At 44.1% G+C, this 20,942-nt stretch overlaps 2 protein-coding genes and 1 long non-coding RNA gene across 3 annotated transcripts in view; 1 reads left to right on the top strand and 2 right to left on the bottom strand.

Annotated features, from left to right (window-relative positions):
* LOC109433196 (LIM/homeobox protein Lhx6-like) overlaps window positions 1–20,942 on the top strand; it is an 811,403-nt gene that overhangs the window by 314,565 nt on the left and 475,896 nt on the right. The window lies entirely within an intron of this gene.
* The window catches only part of LOC134292084 (uncharacterized), a 289,398-nt gene that overhangs the window by 187,914 nt on the left and 80,542 nt on the right, over window positions 1–20,942 (bottom strand). The window lies entirely within an intron of this gene.
* On the bottom strand, window positions 8,750–11,368 carry LOC134292079 (uncharacterized). Its single transcript, XM_062860808.1, has 2 exons — window positions 11,235–11,368; window positions 8,750–11,148 (listed from the first exon to the last, which is right to left on the bottom strand). The coding sequence occupies exon 2, from the start codon at window positions 11,138–11,140 to the stop codon at window positions 10,079–10,081; it is 1,062 nt and encodes a 353-aa protein (XP_062716792.1). The 5' UTR covers window positions 11,141–11,148; window positions 11,235–11,368; the 3' UTR covers window positions 8,750–10,078.

Genomic DNA, 20,942 nt, shown 5'->3' with positions numbered 1-20,942 from the left:
ACTCCGCTACGCCTATCGCGTGCGCTGCCGTCAGCTCCACTTTCTCTATCGATTTGTCGTATACCACAAGGGGAATATCACCAGCAAAGCCAACCAGCCTTACGCCCGGTGGAAGTTTTAGCCTCAATACGCCATCATACGCCGCGTTCCATAGTACCAGGCCCAAGGTGGACCCCTGAGTAACTCCCGCGGTGATCTTGTAGCTTTTCTCGCCTTACACGGTGTTATAGATTAGCACCCTATTCTGGAAGTAGCTCTCCAGTATCCGGCATAGGTTAACCAGGACTCCTATGGCGTACTCGATGGCAGCCCAGCTGATACTGTTGAACGCATTCTTTGCGTCCAGCGTTTACTACCGCTTAATAGCGGATGCCTGTTTGCTTCTTTTGGGGCGCTAGGCCGTTTTGGTAACAGCCCTGATAGCGTCCACCGTCGATCGACCCTTCCGGAAGTTCAACTGTTTATCCGAGAGGTCAAAGTCATCGGGTTTCTCGGTATAGACCATCATCCGCGATAGTATGATCTGTTATAACAGTTTCCCAGTGATGTCCAGAAGGCAGAAAGGTCTGCATGCTGACGGGTCGCTAGGTGGCTTCCAGGGTTTGGGCAGTAGAACCAATTTTTGCCTTTTCCACCTCTCCGGAAATTCGCCTCTGTCTAGGCACATCTGCATAGCCATTCTGAACATGTCAGGGTTTGCCTCGATGGCCGTATTGATGGCTACTGTCGGAATACCATCCCGACCCGGAGCCTAGTTTGGCCATACGGAACGGGGCCGTGTCTTAATCTCTTTGTTCAATGCCAATTTGGCCGCCCTGTAGGCCTCACTTCGTTCCAATCTTTTTTTTTTTCCTTCTAAACCATAGGGGGATAATCTGCTCAACAGACACCCTAACAGAAGGTTAGGTTAGTGTAGGTCTGACAGGCCGTCTTCTACAACAAAAGTAAAATCCAGGACTACTCTCTCCTCGTACCCACTAAACCATTCCTATGGTCGCCAAACCCTACGTCTCTCCGGAACCACCAAGAAGGTATTGCTTCAGAGAGGGGCTAGTGCACATCGCACCCACAAGGTTAGCTGCGTAGCCTGCAGCAACGAACATCGATGACGCGCTTTGGAGAGTCCATCACGGTAGCATGCTGGCGCATAGCCAGTTTCCCGAGTGGTCCTCGCCACTCCCTTTGTCCTCGGAAGGCGGGCAGGGTCAACCCCGCCCGCGCCCTACTGCTGAGCGGACATCAAGAACTGATGCCCACGTGCAACCCGATCTGACCTGCCCGTAAGGAAGGGTATCACTACCCTTCAGGCCCTATCAGATGCACCCGTAGGTTGCAGACAGCAGGATCTCACCTACCCCGACCCTTGCCGGGGACCCCTTTCCAACCGCGGGCTCGGATCCAACCCAGTAGACCGACGCCACGACAGCACCACTACCGGGACTTCCTCTCCGCGGCCACTTAATCGTTGTAAGGGTCGATCTCGACCGCAGGGCACCGGTATGACCTACGAAGCCGACTCCGAACCCCTGGACCACCTCTTGTACTGCATCTGGACTAGCCATTCTCCGAGTCCAAGCGCCACCTCCTCTGTAGCTCCCAGACGATGTGGGTAATAGCCGTTGAAACGGCGTTCCAGCCAAACTCATCCCTACACATCCTCTGGACCAAGTTGTCCGGAGTTGTGTCCTCCCCGCATGTGGCAAGCATGCGGTCACGCATTGTGCGAAAACGCGGGCACACGAACAAAACGTGTTCCGGCGTTTCCTCTAAACCATTGCACACTGGGCATTCGGGAGAATCCGCATGCCCGAAACGGTGTAGATACTGTCGGAAGCAACCATGACCTGTAAGGACCTGTGTCAGGTGGAATGTGACTTCCCCATGGCGCCTATTAATCCAACTATCTACCCTCGGTATCAACCTATAGGACCACCTTCCTTTGGTGGAACTGTCCCACGCGCGCTGCCATTTGACCATAGAGGCCATCCTGACAGTCCTGCGTATGCCTCTTGTGCCGCGCATTTCGAAGCACTCCATGTCCTCACTGATAAGAATGCTGATAGGCACCATACCAGTAATGACGCAGAGAGCGTCGTGTGACACGGTACGGTACGCGCTCGCAACCCTCAGGCACATAAGCCTGTAAGTACTTTCCAGCTTCCGTCGGTAGCATTTAGTACTTAGCGCGGTGCCCCACGCCGGGCCGCCATACCTAAGTATGGATGTAGCAACACTAGCCAGAAGCTTGCGCTTACTGGCGTACACCGCAGAGCTATTGGACATCATCCGGGACAGTGCCGCAATAGCTGTGGAGGCTCTTTTACAGGCATAATCGACGTGGCTACCGAAGGCAAGCTTATCGTCGATCATCACGCCCAAGTGTTTGACGGAGCGCTTTGACAGGATAGTACAGTCTCCTACACTGATCTCCGTCTGCTGCTCCGACTTCAGGTTGTTAACAACCGTCACCTCTGTCTTGTGGTGAGCCAGCTCCAGTTTCCTGGACCGCATCCACGCCTCCACAACCTTGATCGAGTGGTTGGTAGTCAACTTTACCTCCTCGATCGTTTCACCGTAGACTTCGAGCGTAATGTCATCGGCAAATCCGACAATCACCACTCCCACTGGATACTCTAACCTCAACACCTCGTCGTACATGACATTCCATAACACCGGACCCAGGATGGAACCTTGCGGGACTCCTGAGGTTATGTGAAAGCACTTCCGACCCACCTCCGTGTCGTAGACTAGTACACGATTCTGAAAGTAACTTCCGAGAATCTTGTACAGGTACTCCGGTATCCCCAGACGCAAGAGCGCATCGGCAATAGCAGACCAGCTGGCGCTATTAAACGCATTCCTTACATCCAGAGTCACTACCGCGCAAAAGCGAATTCCCCTCCTCTTAGGCTCGAGTGCTTTCTCGGCGGTTTTTGTAACCGACAAGATAGCGTCTACGGTGGACCTCCCCTTCCGGAAGCCGTACTGGTTACTCGAAAGACCATTTTCGCCCTCGGTGAACCGCAACATTCTATTGAGGATGATCTTTTCGAGCACCTTCCCCGCCGTGTCAATCAAGCATATTGGTCTATATGCCGACGGGTCTCCGGGTGGTTTCCCCGCCTTTGGCAATAGTACCAGGCTCTGCCTCTTCCAAGCTTCTGGGAAAACTCCCTCGTCCAGGTATTTCTGCATAGCAGACCTGAACATCTCGGGAGCCTCTGCAATAGCTACTTTTAAGGCCAGGTTCGGAACTCCGTCCGGACCTGGGGCCTTACCTACGCTAAGGGACTTAGCTATCCCCGCAAGTTCCACATCGGTGACCCTCTCCTCATCGCCAGCCCCAGTCCCCGGCTGTCCTACGAAAGGAGGCCAAGGACTAGGATCATGACGCGGAAAAAGTCCTCCAATGATCCCCTCCAACATCTCTGGAGATTGCTCTGTAGGAGCCATCACACCTCTCGACTTGGCCATAACGATCCTGTAGGCGTCACCCCACGGGTTCGTATTGGCACTCTGACAGAGACCCTCAAAGCAGGCCTTTTTGCTTGCTCTTATCTCGGTCTTAAGCGCGGCTTTTGCAGCGGCGAACACCACCCGCCGTTCGTTTCGCTCTTCCTCTGATCGTGCTCGCTGCATCCGCCGCCTAGCCCGTAGGCAGGCGCGGCGCAGGTCCGCAATCGCGTCGGTCCACCAGTAAGCCGGTGGCCTCCCATTTCTAGGGTGGACTCGCCTAGGCATGGTCGCATCACACGCACGTGAGAGCACCGCTACCAGCTCGTCGCCGTCTAAACCGATTAAGTTTCGCTCACGGCGGAGCGCCTCCCTAAATACCCCTTCGTCGAAGTATGATGTCTTCCACCTGCGAGGGCTTGGCCTTGGCCTAGCCGCCTCTTCTTCTATCCGCTGTCTGCTGTTATTGTAGTCGATACTGTAGCGAACCGCCAGGTGGTCGCTGTGAGTGTAGCCATCATCTACTCTCCAGTTCGAACTACTTGTTAGGCCAGGACTACAAAAGGTCACGTCAATAATTGACTCCGCTCCGTTTCGACTAAAGGTACTCTTGGTACCGACATTAGCCAAGTCGACATCTAAGATGGCCAGTGTTTCTAGCAGGATCTGACCCCGCTGGTTCGTGAAACGGCTTCCCCATTCCACGGCCCAGGCATTAAAGTCACCCGCTATTACCACCGGCCTTCGCCCTGTTAGCACGGTCGTTAAGCGGTCCAGCATTTGCGTGAACTGCTCGATCGGCCACCGCGGAGGCGCATAACAGCTACAGAAGAAGACCCCGTTTACTTTGGCGACCACGAAGCCCTCATAGGTAGTAGACATTAACTCCTGCACGGGGTATTTACCCGTCGTCCATATCGCCGCCATTTTCCTGGTCCCATCCGAGGCCCAGTTGCCGTTGCCGGCGGGTACTCGGTATGGGTCCGAAATGATGGCGATATCCGTCTCCCACTCAGAAACCGCCTGACAAAGCAGTTGCTGAGCCGCATCACAGTGGTTCAGGTTCAGCTGCGTTACCTGCACTGTGATTTGTTGTTCACTGCGACTTTCTTAAAGGCCGGGCACCCTGGACCACCCATCGCATGTCTGTTTTTCGAGGTTTTCCCGGTACAGATCATGCAGATGGGCGGACTCGTGCATCTTTGGGCCTTATGACCTTCAGCGCCGCATCGCCTACACAGTTTGCGCCTGTCGGGGCCTTTGCAGTCCCACGACTTGTGTCGTGGTTCCAGACACCTGAAGCAAACCTCTGGTGGCTCGTGAAATGTCAGGTGACATACACACCAGCCCACCTTTATCCGCCCTACTTTAACGGACTTTTTAACGTCCGCCACAGGTAGCTGAACCAGAGCTATCTGTGTCCCTGCTGGCCCCTTCCGCAGCCTGACGGCTGTGGCGGCCACCTGAACATCGCACTGTTGCCGCAGTGCCGTGACGAGCTCTTCCGCTTCGGTGATCTCGTCTAGGTCTTTGACCTTCAGAGTCGCCTCATGCGTAAGAGCCCTCACCTCCACTCCATCACCAAGGACCTCTTCTGCCAGCCTCTTGTAGGCGGCGCCCTTGTGATCCTTCTCGCGCTTAAGCTCCAGGATCATTTCGCCCGTACGAGTACGTCTGATACTGCGTACGTCGGCTCCAAGACCCTCAAGCTTGGCGTCGCACCTCATCGCCTTCAAGACGTCCGAGTATTTCGACTGTTCGGTCTTGATGACGATAGCGTCACCTTTTTCGCGCCTGGCACCTGCCTTCCTACGCCTTGGCTTGGCGACCTGCACTTCTGCCTGCGGATTTACCTTCTTCTTCCTCTTCCGCTCTACCTTTGTCCAAGGAGGGTCCTCTCCTTGGATCGCCCTGCTCTGTGGCTGCTGAGGGCCCACCATTGGTCGCAACCCCTTGTTCCCATCATTCCGGGACGGGCCGGCCTTTTCAGGCCCACCCTTCCCAGCTTTCCGGGAACCCTGGCTGGGGTCCGACTTTCCGGCATAACCACCGGCTTTCGGGGTTATTATACGCCTGGCCTTGCGGGCACCGCCAGACAGCTCCTCACCTGACGGCTGCCTCGCCCGCTTCTGCGAATGCTTGTCACGTTTGTCACGAGCATTCGCTTCCACACTCTTCGGACTACCCGCGAAAGAGAAGGCCTCCGTTTGCGTAAGCTTAGACGCTTTCTCCTTTGCGGGTTCCGCCGCTGCCGCAGCCAGCAACGCGACCGCGTGCTCCTGCTTGGACTCATCGACTGACGCTCTAAGCCGAAGCAAGGCCGTTTTCAGGTCCTTACTTATATTCGACTTAGTTGTCGCGAAGTCAATAATTTTGCCAAGCTGCTGCTCAGCTACCTCCAATGCGGGCCGTCCTTTTCCTGCTACTTGGCTGATGGCCCTCAGCAACCATGCTCCGTCCATAACCTCCGCCGGCTGGCTTGCCGTGGAGTGGACAGGAGCTCCCACGCTTGAGCTGCTTAAGCAGCTTCCAGCACCTGACTCCTCGCTTCTCCTTGTTGGAGACCGCATCAACCCGCTTCTTGCGAAGGGGTTGATCGCACCACTACTACCTGTTACACTTGTTTTCGAATTTTGTTTACTCATATTTGATTCCCACGAGTCGCACGAGAAAGAATGTCCACCACGCCAGAGCTCTGCATTAACGCGGTAAGGGACAGCTTACTGTGGGGGGTGCCCAGGTGCCCCACAGGCTCCGTTAAAGATCGAGCATCTTTTTCACCCCCTCGATCACTCATTCCTCGGCACGGGTCCCTTGACACCTTGAATTGGGGTTAGTAGTCCTATTCTTAGCCGGCAACTACGCGGCTGACTCGCAAGCGGGGGGGTGCGTCAGGCCCCAGGACATCCGTCCCTGCTGCCCCGTTCCCTTCGTTCCCTTCGCCCCTGCTGCCGCTTCGTTCCAATCTACCCTCATCGGTGCGAGCTCTTTGCATCCTTCTTCTAGCTCTTACGCAGGATGCGCGGAGTTCTGTGATTTCTGGACACCACCTGTATACCGGTTTGCGTCCATTTGTGGGTAGCCTAAGCCTTGCATGTGACGCCGTAATTCCAAGGCGATGGAATTACGGCGTCACATGCAAGGCTTAAGTGCCCCACACAATGCATACGTTTGCGTGTGCGTGACAGTAGTTTGGCACATTTCCCATGGGAAAACTTTCAAAAAAACGCAAACCTCGACGGAACGGACGCTATGTGTTCCAGGCTTTAGAGTTCCGACTAGATCATCGCTGGATAGATTGTGGATGTTACCCTCCATAAGCAATCGCTCCACAAATTTCGGCTTATCGAAGCGCGAGGTCAGCCATCCCCGATGACGGCCGATGACCTTCAGCTGTGGCCCTCTTCTTCCATGTTCCATCCTGTATCGAATCGCCAGATTCGATCCATCGTGTATCCATCGTTGACTCTCCAGTCCGAATCAGGGTTTAGACCCGGGCTTCAGAAGGTTACATCAATGATGGACTCCGCACCGTTCCCACTGTAGGTTTTTTGTCGCCTACGTTTGCGACATTCACGTTCAGTCTAGCCATAGATTCCCTCTTGAAGGGGTGAGAATGGGTTGATTTTCATACACTTGTAGTTCAAAAGGATATTGACGAATTCCAAATGTTTTTTACATCATTTATGCATGCATTACCAAAGATCACATTCCAGTGATCAAAAGATTTTTTCATGCAAAGAAGCAAAAGTTATTGAGCAATGAATGTGGAACTTGTAGAATAAAGATAATACAGATTGAGAAAAAAAATGAAATTGAGTTTGGAAATTGAAATGTTGAAATTCTTTTAGAAATTATTAAAAAACAACTATTATTAAGAATTACCGTATATATTTATTGCAAAACACATATACGGAAGAAATTCAGTAGTCGAGTTTGTTAATTACATTCACCTATTTGAAAATAACTCGCTGGTTGTAGTACTTTGCAACAGCGCACAACGGTGATTGACCACGCGAAAGCGAAAAAAAAAGTGCGAAGGGGAAATTGTTCCCCCTTCGCTAAGCACTTCTGATTGGTCACAATGTGTGCGCGCAATATATAAAAGCAGCGTGCATTTCTGACTTGGTCATTCTCAAGACGAACGTGTTAGACGACGCATCGGACTCATCGGAGAGGAGAGCCAATCCCGTGGCAGCAACAAGGGAGAGCAACCCATCCGGGTGCTGACCCAGCAGGAGCCAGCCGTAGCAGCATCGAAAAAAGCCAGGTGCCACCAGCGAGGTTTTGAGAGTTTTCCTCGCTGGGGCCATGGTATATTTCGATTTGCGTGGCAATTTGCGGATCTGGAACCTGGAATTTCGACAGAACTGACCCATTCTCACCCCCAACGACGGTAATGTTTGAATTCAGGCTACAGGCGGCTTTTTGTAAATATTTATCTATATTGAGCATCGGTGTTGATGCATCTTTTTAGGGATTTCCGAAATTATGAAAAAGTGATGTTTTCCGCGTCTTGCCGTAAACATCTAATATTTCGATTCTTTCATTTTGACATCTGAATTATGATTATTGAGCGATTCCACGAACAAGTGGGAAATTTTTCCAGTTTTTATTTTTTGTATTTTTTGATTTGCATGGAACCTTGCATACAAGTTTTTGGGGAACAAAAACGCCGTTTTGCATACTTGGTTCGCCATTTTTAATCTAGCCTTACTTATGAGAAGGGCCTATGAAAAATGCACATGATATCTTCAAAAAATTGTATCTCGAAAACGGTTTGTCCGATCGGTTTGGTGTCTTCGGCGAAGTTTTAGACAATTGTGGGTGCTATATGGAGAAAATATGCACGGTAAAAAAAATATGTTTGGTTTTTGTGATTTGAACTAAAATATAGTTTTTCCCTCAAAAGTGACATGTCAATATTTTTTTTATTATCCTTATGTTATAGCTGACTGAAAATGCTACCTAGTGCACAGTGGGTTGTTCTGGAGAAAAATAGGTTACAATGAAAAAAAAAAATGTTTTAAAAAATTACGGTTTTCAAAAAAAGCTATTAAGTAAAGTCAAAAAAGTTTGTCGCCCTAATTTTATGAAAGTACATCAAATTTGCAAGAAAAAAGTACTTCGGTAACATTTTTCTAATATGCACCATTTAGAAGATATTACTAATTTAATATTGATTTTTTTGATAACTTAATAAGTTTTAGCCCTTTTCGAATGTACTCCGTGTTTCTCCAGTTTCAAAAGTATTTTTTTCGGAAAGATTGGAAAATTTTGAGTTAAAATTACACTGACAGCTTAAAGATTTGTGTGAAATTCTCTGCCTTAAAAGTATTTTGAAAAACAAGTTACAAAATCCCACTATCAGGAACAATGATTTCTTCCAGTGGTTTTTGGTGTATTGTGTTGAAAATGTGCATTCAACTCTTGCATATCGCAAGCTCCTCAATTAGCAAGATTCAAAAGAGCGAATAAGGCTTATTTTTCAGGGGTGGTATTTGTGCGCAATAAAAAATAACATTATACTTTGTACATCAGTTTATTTTTATTCCTGTATTTTTATCAAATTATTGTTTACACAACTTTCTTAACAATATCGAATATTTTGGCATCATTGTCAGGGCAGTTTGAATAAAGCTTTGCCTTTATTGTATTTTCTGATAGAGGAAGAAATGAGTGGAATTTTTGAGTTCCTTGAATTGTTTTTGCATTATTATATTGATTATTCAGCTGCAAAGACATATTTTCGTATTCTTCTGTAGTAGAATAACAAAATGGCAACTTTGTAAGTTCTTCTTCTTTACGTTTGTTTGCCCAATTAAACAACTCTCTTGCAGTCTTTATCGGGTGTTCGCGTTCTTTGGCTAAACTTGCTCTGGTAGCCATGCGTTTTATCGTACCTCCAATAGCATCGCATGGACCTTTTCCGTGCGATGTTGCGAAGAAATGCCATTCAGCGTCAATACCATACTTTGACTTAAACTTACAAAGGCTAGAAAAGTTTTTTCGGTTTTTATACTGTGAAGCAGCACCATCTGACATAAAATAATTTTTTTTCATGTTTTTATTTTGATCAATTTGTAAAAAGTTCATCATTTTATCAATAAACAAATTAACAGCGACTGAATCATGTCTTAGTTCTTCTGAAATTATAATGAAGCTAAAATGTTTAATTTGCCTATTTTCAGTATAATATATTACGAAAGGATGGATTGTGGCCTGTTGCACGTTCCAATGGTGTGATTGAACTTCATCCTGCAAAACGAAGCTGTAATTTTCAGAAAAGTCACAAATAGCCAAAAATTCACCATCTTGCAAGTTTTGTTTTGTAGTTTTCAAAAAATTGGATTGTTCGGTTTTTACAAAATCATGCGGAATCAAACTTTCTAATTTTGAGCTGAAAAATGTAACAAAGTCATCGGTTTGCTTTACAATAGTTTCTAAATCACATCTGTCAGTGGTAACCCATTGTTCGAATGAAAGCTTTTCAACAAAGTTTTCTTCCAGTTGTTTCAATAAACTGTCTTCTAAAACTGAGGTATCTGGGCAGTTTTTACATCTTCGTAGATGGCAATGAGTTGTCTTATTTTCGCAAAGTAATCTATTCGTTAATGTTTTTAGATCATTCAAGACATTGTATTTTTTTTAAGCTATGTAGAATTAAATTGACATTTTCATGCGTAGTGCAAACGCAAACATTATGTGTTCCTGTGATAGTCAATAGTTTACATTGCCTTGGCCGGAGGCTTGCAAATGATGAAAACCCTATTTTTACATTGACGTACACTTCATTAAAGCGATTAAAAGCTTCTCTTAATGTCATCATTAACAATCTTTTCTGAACAGCTAATCTCTTATTTCCTGTCTTTACGCTAACAAAATCTCTTTGGCCTGGCATTGCACGGCTTATATCATCGTCCTCAAAAAAATTCAAAACCAGTTCTTTTGTTTCATTACTCAAAGCTTTTCCAGAGCTTGAACCTTGAGATGAATCTAATACATTATTTTTTTCCTTTCTTGCATCTGATGCCATATTTCTACTAGTTTTAAATTCGTCTACAATTTTTTGTACTGACCATGATTTTGGTAACAATGATAAAATTGATAGTTTTTCTTGCCTTGTGGCTGAATTTAAAAATTTAATTTTCATATTTTCTATGACTTCATTAAACTCGTTTGCTTTTTCTGTTTTAGCGTCTAATTTAAAAAGATTTCTTCGTACACCTTCGACGATTTCAGCGCACTTTTTTTCAGGATAGTGAACATTTTTAACCTTACCTAAATCTATAGGCGAAACACGAATAGCTGCTATTCCTCGGTTGAATATTTCGACGTCTACAGGCATCGTGAAGTCTTCATTTGATTGAATTGTGCTTAGCGTTGACGCTGATGGTATCGTGACCAAACTTTCATAGCTTTGCGAATCAGGTACAACAGGTATGGTCTGAACAGTTGGCATCCTTGAGCCACCGGCTACGCTTTGTTCTTCGTTTTGGGTGAGGTGAGCTCTTGAATCAATATGTAGACGGCAAGACGAACAAATACGAAAATCCTTGGTGTTCAGTGTGGATACCTTGGAAAATCCAATTGACTTCAGTTTTTGGATGATACCATCCGTGAGATATCGCAGCTCTTTCGAACACTGAATGTCTTTGAATGGACGAATACATCTGATTTTACTCATTTTGTAATCTGTAACATAGAAAATATTTTCCAATTGTTAGTTTTGAACGAAAATATCACAACACATATAATTAAAATGTGTATTTAAAACTTACCTTTGCACCAAAACGTGTTACACTTTCCTTTACAATTATTATGTTATCAAACAACACTGGATCTAGTTCAAAAACACTGGATTATTAGCTGAAACTACTATGAAATCACTATGCTTCTAGCAACCTTTCTGCATTTACTGTTTGGTTTTCCCTAGTAGATACTGGATGAATTCAGAATCGAGCCAGACATTATTATACAGCTCACGGGTATAAATCATAGAATGCTGGGTAAAGACTGCTGGAAGATAGGTAGAGTTGAACGCTCAGGTATCGTCAGGTACGAGTTTGGAGAGTTGGAGCGAGGTAGATTTGCTGGCGTAGGTATATTGTTATTGAAGAAGATTGTAAATTGTATATACCTGGAATGAATAAAGAGTGCGGCGGTTGTTGATTGAGGTATCAGTCGGCAGCCGTCTAGTTTGATGGAAGGTGACTAATATTATACTAATATTATACCAATTTTAATCAAAATTGGCTGAAATCTTGCGAAAAGCTGGAATTATACTAATGTCATCGTGTCAGACTACGTTGATTTGATCCACTTTTTTGTTTATTGATCTTTGTTCTGCCGCTTGTGTTGTGTGTAAGAGGTAGCGGTCGCGTTCGAATGAAATAAAGCAAGCTGACACCCGACCGCGACAACGAAACGAAGGCAGTGAAAAGTGCCGAATGTTTACAAGCCTGGGCCAGCGTGGCCATGGTGGACTAGTTCCAACAAAGACCATGTTTACAATCACCAACTGTACGTAGTACAGCTAACTGGTATATAATTACCTGTATCTAATACTTATTAGCACGTTTTCAGCAGAAGGCAATAAAAACCACTGGAAGAAATCATTGTTCTTGATAGTGGGATTTTGTAACTTGTTTCAAAATACTTTTAAGGCAGTGAATTTCACTCAAATCTTTAAGCTGTCAGTGTCATTTTAACTCAAAATTTTCCAGTCTTTCCGAAAAAAAAAATACTTTTGAAACTGGAGAAACACGGAGTACATCCGAAAAGGGCTAAAACTTATTAAGTTATCAAAAAAATCAATATTAAATTAGTAATATCTTCTAAACGGTGCATCTTAGAAAAATGTTACCGAAGTACTTTTTTCTTGCAAATTTGATGTACTTTCATAAAATTAGGGCGACAAACTTTTTTTACTTTACTTAATAGCTTTTTTTGAAAACCGTAATTTTTTAAAACATTTTTTTTTCATTGCAACCTATTTTTCTCCAGAACAACCCACTGTGCACTAGGTAGCATTTTCAGTCAGCTATAACATAAGGATAATAAAAAAATATTGACATGTCACTTTTGAGGGAAAATCTATATTTTAGTTCAAATCACAAAAACCAAACATATTTTTTTTACCGTGCATATTTTCTCCATATAGCACCAACAATTGTCTAAAACTTCGCCGAAGACACCAAACCGATCGGACAAACCGTTTTCGAGATACAATTTTTTGAAGATATCATGTGCATTTTTCATAGGCCCTTCTCATAAGTAAGGCTAGATTTAAAATGGCGAACCAAGTATGCAAAACGGCGTTTTTCTCCCCCAAAGACTTGTATGCAAGGTTTCATCCAAATAAAGATATATGAAAATTACTCGTTGCTGAAATGATATGGAACCGCTCTATTGGGTTACAGTATTGCGTCTAATAAAACCTGTTCCGCTTTTTTCGCACTTCCAAAAACCATGTTCCAATAATCACGCTTCCTTCCAATTTTTTTTTGCATAGTTCACTCATCCGAAAACTTCATCTTACGAGTCGCTACGGGGTGAGCAATAAGCTTTCGCCATGAGAGTGTGATACCATGTTCCGTTCATTCACGGAACTAAAGGGGGGAAAACTCTGTCGGCAAGTATAGGATGGAAGGAGAATACTCACGAGGATCAATTTGCTATATTACAGGAAATGTGCATTAATGCACTCCATTCGTTTTCCTCAGCCGTTCGCTCGAACTGTTTTGTTTATGTGTTTTCACTTCAGTTACCTACCTATACCTCTGTGCCCTGCCAGAGCCATGGGCTGCGACTGCGAGGATGGGACCGAGTGTGTAATGGCGAATGGTGTGCCGCCTTACCTCGCCCAAAAGCTTCCAAATGGAGGAGGTGCCGTCAGAGTTCGAAGATTCTCCAGAGGCAGTCAACTCCTTCCGCTTCCGTCCGGTGGCGCGGCACGTTGTTCTGTGAAGCGAGCTGCTACTCCCATAATGAACCAGCTGTATAAGCAAAAGTTAGATGTGGTGTAATATATTTCAATGCTATTTAGTGCTTGTTTGCATCGCTTTCTTTTTTCTGTTTACTGATTTTTTTTTCGGGTGAAACTACAATTTTCACCATCCAGCTGATGGTTCCGCTTTGCATTCTACAGCTCAGTTTCGCTTCATTGTAGGACTTCGCGTCAAACACAATAAAGCGAGGGAATGCCAAAGATGTGGTGTGTTTTGCATGTGTGTTATACATGCAACTCTGGAAATGGGTACTATTTTTACGTGTGAAATGCATCTGTGCAATTATGGTGGTGGGGATGCTCGGATGCACGAAGCACTGCAGGAGTGTTTTTGGTGTGATGTAGAACTATCCAACCCCGGACGAGGGTTGTTTTCCGAACCAAATTATATGGTAGTTAATTAATGTGTTGTGGAAGTTTTAATTTAATGGAGCGGAGCGAATGAATTTGTTTGCTGCACGATTGTAATGCATTTGTTTCATTTTCATTTGATGGGCTACCCACTGCATAAAGAAGTGTAACTAAGTTTAATGGCTCAGAAAATATGAATCACAAATGAAATTTATTAATATCCTATAAAACCACCAATACCTTCACTTTATAATTATTAAGGGGGCTTCCATAAATGACGTAGCTTTTTTTTAGCAATTTTTAATACCCTCCTCCCCCTCGTAGCATTTCGTCACAAATTTGGATACCCCCCTTATAAATGACGTAGCTTGTTAAACAACCCCACACAACAAAATGTTCATGTCAAAAAGCAAGTAAATCGAAAAAACTCGAAACTTAGTTCTGATTTCAATTTTTACTTGTATGTTTGCGAATATTATGAAAAAAACCCAGATTGATCCACCTAGTGGTGATAGTGCCTTTCTCGAATATGTACTCATGATCTTTACGTCGATATTAGCCAATCCTGAGAACACTTATACGCTTAATACGATTCATGAAAATTTGACCTTCTTATGAACTCAAATTCTGCACAGTAATTTTAGACGCAAAAGGAGATTGGGAAAAAAACTTTATTTAGTGTTGATGCGATCAAATTGTAATTTTTCCATAACACGTTGATCCATCCTACTTTAGGGGCCGTACACAAATTACGTCACGCTTTTAGGGGGAGGGGGGTTTTGCAGAACGTGACGGGTCTTACCAAAAATATTGAAGTCCCATACAAAAAGTGTGACGTAGGGGGGGGGGGGGGGGTGAAAACAGGTCGATTTTAGCGTGACATAATTTGTGTATCACCCCATATTAACACCACAGGAATTTGAAATGGTGTGATTTGATTAGATTGCTTTGGTCATGATTTTGTTCTCTTGCATATATGAAAATTTTAAACAGTTGCAAATTCATGATCTGAAATACGATGTTAAATTCGGAATTACAAGAACACGAGAGAAGCTAGACCTTTGATGTCAAAGAAGGAATTGTAGAATAGAATAGGGGCCACATATTTGCCTAGGAAAAAATTCAAATTTATTACGCATTTTTCAAAGATAATTTACAAAAACAAATAAAAAACAATACTTTTGAGATTATTTGCTTTAGAAAACTAAGTTTTTTAACTAAACCAATAGATTCAAAGATCTTTTTTGGATAGAAAATTTAATAATCTTTCAAATGAGGGTTAAAAGCTGTGATAAGATTGACCATTTTCAAGTTATAGCCAGTTTAAGCATGAGCATAGATGACCGCACAATTCGTAGTTGCTACTCCGTGATTGACCAAAGCAATCGAAATTGTACAAGGAATCAATGAATAGGTTTTCAAGTTATTGCCAGTTGTGCATGGGCTTGGTTCACTATTATACTCGGACACTTTCGACGGTACATCCGGAACACTACCGGTTCAGATATGGTCGGAGACTAGTTTCTTGCTAACCTTTCATTAGGTTATAAAAAAAAGCCGCGATTTAATGTGTCGTATCAGGGTTGTGCAGTTTCAGGAGGGTCAATGTCGAATGACACTCGTTCTAACCATCACTTCATACGACAAACGCAGTCCATCAAAACATAATCGATTCACGCAAAAGCCACTCAAGCCAACCCTCGTTCAATGCAGAGTCAACCACATCCAACAGCAGCGATTGTCTCTTGTTTTCGAACCACACGATGAAACACCGAAGCGAGTTTTTGTTCTACGCTTTGCATTCTATTTATAGGGCGTGCTATGTTTGTGTTTTCTGCGCCATGCAATACTACTTAACAAATTGACCCTCATCCTGGCATTTTCAGACGAGAGTCACCCAGCAGTGAGTGACATAGCTCTGCGTCGGAACGACGGTTAAGAAGCGTTCGGCTACTCAAGAGATTTGCAGAGAAAGAGCGTGGCGGCGGCAGCCACCGTATCAATGCGTTCGTCTCGAATGTGTTCGATAGCAACATAGAGACGGTCGGCTGTGGCGTTGATGAAGGAAGAAGGGCAATGTTGATGTTGCGGATTTTTTGTGTTATGATGGTGATAATGCACAAGACTGTGTCGTATGCATGGGTTTGGTTCCGGAATACAACCGGCAGTCCCCAATGTGGTCTGAGCCTAATTCCTTAATAACCGGCCATCAGGTTATTGGAAAAGCCGTGATTTGATGTGTCGCATGCTTGGGTTTGGTTTACTTTTATATTTGGCCACGGAACCCCCGCCGGAACCGGATCCGGAACACTACCGGTTCAGATATGGTCTGACACTATTTTCCTGCTAACTGTTCATCAGGTTACCGAAAATGCCGCTGCTTGATATATCGCATGAATGGGTTATATTCAATTTTATATTTGGTCACATCCGGCGGGATACCCAGAACCGGTTTCGGAATACTACCGTTTCAGATATGGTTTGAGACTATTTTCCTGTTTACCGTTCATCAGATAAACGAAAATGCCGTGGTTTGATGTGTCGCATGCATGGGTTTGTTGCATTTTAATGTCTGACCCCTTACAGGGGTACCGGTCCGGAACACCTAAATGGCCATAACTCCGGAACGGCTGAACCGATCCGAACCATTTTCAATGAGAAACAATAGGACCAGATTCCGCGTCGAATGAACCATCGGTCATTAAAATCGGTTGAGGTTTACTGCCAAAAAGTGATGTGAGTTTATTTGTACACACACATACACACACACATACACACACACAGACATCAACTCAATTCGTCGAGCTGAGTCGATTGGTGTATGTGACTCGGCTCTCCGGGCCTTTTATCAAAAAGTCATTTTTGGAGTGAACATATAGCCTTTCCAGTACACTTAGTATACGAGAAAGACAAAAATAGCTAGAAAACATTGTCGACTGTGTGGAGCGGATCTGGTGTGATTGTTAAATCACCTGACTATCACGCCGAGGCCCTGGGATCGAATCCCAAGTAAAGTGTCGGTACCGAGATGAAAACGGGCTAAATAAATATCTCGTTAATACAGAAAGAAAAAAATACATACCGACTGCCAGGTTCAGATCGCCAACCATAGGTACAACCAGAGGAGAATATTACCAAAGTTAATGACTCAATAAAGCACCCATCGTTCTGCTTAATGCCGAAGAACAGGAAGTTGATGCTCCCAATACAGTTCAGTACCATATTGGCCTAGAAGCTCTTTTGAAGATATTAGTTTGCTCACTGATAAATCTGTTAAGAATATCAATTTGGTTTTGTTTGAATTAAATTTACCGTAACATTTGAAGGACCCTGAAGGAGTTTCTTCTAAAATTCTTTTAGCAGTTCATTTTGGAATTCCTCAAGGAGTTTTTTTCTGGGATTCCCATTTTTGAGAACTCCTCCCTTTTTAATTCCTCCAGCACTTCCTTCTGGGGTTTCTCCAAGAATTTTCATTGGGATTCCGGTTGAGATTTCCTTCTTTTTGTGTTCCTTCAGGGGTTTCTTGAGAGATCCCTCCAAGAACTCTTTCCGGAGTTCCTTCTTCGATTCCACTAATAGTTCCTTCTGGGATTTCTCCGGGAGTTTTGTTTTTCTAAGGTTGTTCTATGGTTTCCATGGTTTCTTTCGGGAGTTCTTTCAAAGTTTTCTTCTCCTCTGTTTCACCAGCAGATTCTTCGAACATCTCTTCAGGGATTTCAAACGGAATTTCTTTTGAGAAAACTTTTTTCTGGGTTTCCTGAAGAAGTCCCTGTCGGGATTCCAGGAGTTCCTTCTTGGTTTCCTTCACTCAGATAATCATTCTGAGATCTCTGTAGGAAACCCCTCCGGCATTTTTTCAAAACCCCTCCAGGAGTTGCATCTGGAATTTCTCCAGGAGTTCTTTTTCGGATTCCTTCAGCAATTCATTCCTGGATTCTTCTGGGAGTTTCTTCTGGGATTCCTCGAAGACTTTCTTCTAGGATTTATCCAGGATTTTTTTTTCCGGGACTCCTCCAGGATGATTTTGGAATTTCTTCAAGATTTTCTTTTTAAGGTTTCACTAGGAGTTCTATCTGGATAGTGTCCGGGATTCCCCAAAAGTTATTTTCGGGATTCCTTAAGAATTTTTTTCCTGGATTCCTTTAATAATTTCTTCCGTAATTTATTTAGAAATCACACCACGAGTTCCTTCTTAGACTCTACAAATAGCTCCTTCTGAGATTCTTCCAGGAGTTTATTCAAGATTTCTTTAAAAGTTCCATCTAGGAATGCTCCAGAATCTACTCTCGGGATTTCTATTGGAATTTCTCCATGATTTCCTTTCAAGATTCCTCCAGGAGCTTCTTCTGAAATTCTTCTAGAAGTTCCTTGAGGGATTCCTTTTGAGATGCCTCCAAATCCTTTTTGGATATTTTCATAAACTATTTCTGGGATTCCCAGTAGGAATTCCTGTGAAAATGTTATCCTTCTCCTGTTGGGGAAACCTATAAAGAACATCATGAGAAGTTCCTTACGAAGTTGCTAGAGGAGCTCCTCAAGAAATTTTTATGGGAATTTTGTAGAAACTATATAAGGCACTCCTGGAATAATGCCATAATGCCAAAACTTAAAAAAAAAAAATCCTTTGGAGCCTTGGCAGCGTGCAGTGCCCCATAGCAAGCAGCAAACTATTGATCGTTGAAGGCATTTGAGCGAAATTGATTTTCATACACATTATTCTTTCATTATTCATTATTCTTTACGCAGGACTTCAAAAACATTTTCTCAGATACAGTTGTTCATCCGATAGCTGCATATCTTATGAAAGGAAGCCGGCATTTATGTTCATTATTTGTTATTTACATTAATGTGATGAAAAAAAAAACAGATCATGCAATATATATATTTTTGTTTACTGGATAATGATTTAAGTATTCAAGTAGAAAAAAAAATATTAAGCATAGTAGAAAGCTACGTAGCATATCATGAACCTCTACCCTCCTATCGTCACACTTCGTCACAAAATCACAAACACCCCCCTCCCCCCAAAAAGCTACGCCATTTATGGACGACCTCTTAATTAAGGATATTAACATAATAGCTGTAGTCTTCCAGATTAGCATAACACTTATACGGACCACCTGTACTCTCCATCAAACAGGAATCCGCAATCAAAGGTTGTAACCGTTCGGTTTCAATAATTACTTGCTGGCTCCACCGCAAGTCCATTTCTCCCCCTTTTCCCCTACAATACTAGGAACGTACACACTCACTTGATGCAAAACACGAGTGAGTGCATGTTCCACCTTCACACCCTACCAAGTGACAGACAATTCGAGCAGTTTGAGTTCGAGCAAAAGACCGGACAGCCCTGTTGTCGTTGTGTTCACTCACAGAGGGCACCACATGTACAACAGGGTGGGCAAACCAAAACATAACAAAATGCGAGCATAGCCGTTACAACGCAACATTATGCAAAATTGCGTGATAAAAAGGGAATCGGGACGGGGGCAAATGCTCTTTGTACCGTGATCCTCGAAAGAATTAGTAGTGCGCGCGTGTGTAATTATCTAATATTGAGGATCAGTGTCGGTGAAGTCGTAAAATTGATAACAAATTGTTATAACAAATATATAGTAGTTACGAGTGATTGTTAAAATGTTAGTTTGTTAAAAGAACAAAGTACGAAACAAACTAGTACGAAAAACGACAAATAAGAACGAAAAATGAACAAACAAGTGAAAAGTTAGTAGAAAATGGTCCGTATCAATGGGCCTTTTTCTTTTATCCTTTTCTCGAGTGTGATTCCGGTGATGTGCCTCCCGGACGAGTGAGCAGTGGCGTTGTAACTTCGACGAAAGAACAGTGTTCCGGCAGCAAGATGGCCGGAGTGATCCTGTAGACCGGCGGCTGGCCCGTTTACAGCTGTGATGTTCTCGGTCCGCCATTGTGAATCCTCGAACTGTATCCCCAACCACGAACTGCATCTCCTAGCAATCGCCATCTTCCATGTACCGCTCGGATGTTCCAGTACAACCGTAAGTCAAACCAGCCTCCTTCAACAAGTTCAGGCCGAGTCGGCCAACCATACACAGAAAGAAATCATGAAAATTAAACAGCACGTAAGTTAAGCATCGACTGAAAATTATAGCAGAAGCTACAAAATTACAGCCATTTACCGAGAGATGATACTGTCCACTCAGTAATCAGCCAATCATGCGTACTGTTTACATTTTTTAAGACATATTCGCTTGAAATTTACATGCAGTATCGTAAACGAGGACAGCTACGCTCAGTCGTCTGCCTCGCTGCGGAGACTGCTCTCTCGCTCTCTGTGGCCGAAGCGGTGCAACAGTTTATTCCTTTATGGTGGAACATGTTTATCTTCGATTGCCTTCTCTTCAGTTTGGTGAGACAGCCTAAGAGGGGTTAGGCGTGAACTCTCACTCGGAAGATCTGAGTTCGATTCTCGTATGAAGATTTTTTTAAGTTTCTCTGAGAAGTCGGTGCTTAATTAACACTTTTCTCTCAACAATCAGCAGTGTAATTTTAAGACCACACATAAATTTCTATCGAACACGATGGAGGTCAATTTGTTACATTCAGTTCGTCATAAATTTACAGATTTTGTTCGTACTGTGTAGCCAAACCCCACCTCACGGGTGGCCAAGATGCCGTTATTTCAGACCACGACAATTGTTTGTTACCTGCATGCATGCCTGTACCCTATATAGTGACGTCACAAATAAAATTGTAAAAGCTAGCTTCAGTGTAGCTAATTATTGAAAAGAGCCTCCCAGAGTAGTTAGGCCTTTCACCAAGTTCTCTTTGCATGTCGTCTTCCGGGTTCATAAAGGAACCGTTCAAGCCTCGTTCCTTCGAGGATCATTGTGTGCATAGATACCCCCCCCCCTTTTCAGCTCCGGTTTGCCTGCCCTTCGTATCTGTGTCCTCTGTGAGCAGAGCTCTCGCGTAATCTGCTCCTGCTCGGATTGATAATCCAGATCTTGCGTATGGGTGTGATAGCAATGTCCATAAACGACCCTGTAGAATCCAATCCCCGATGCCTTGAGCTAGCGAGTTACAAGGTGCCTTGCGACCCGTGCTGAGAGATAAATGGTTGAGGAGGTGTAACATTAACAGTTGCTCG

This window comes from Aedes albopictus, chromosome 3 (genome assembly GCF_035046485.1).
Source record: "Aedes albopictus strain Foshan chromosome 3, AalbF5, whole genome shotgun sequence".
Lineage (NCBI taxonomy): Eukaryota > Metazoa > Arthropoda > Insecta > Diptera > Culicidae > Aedes > Aedes albopictus.
This window is presented reverse-complemented; position numbering and strand designations above follow the sequence as displayed.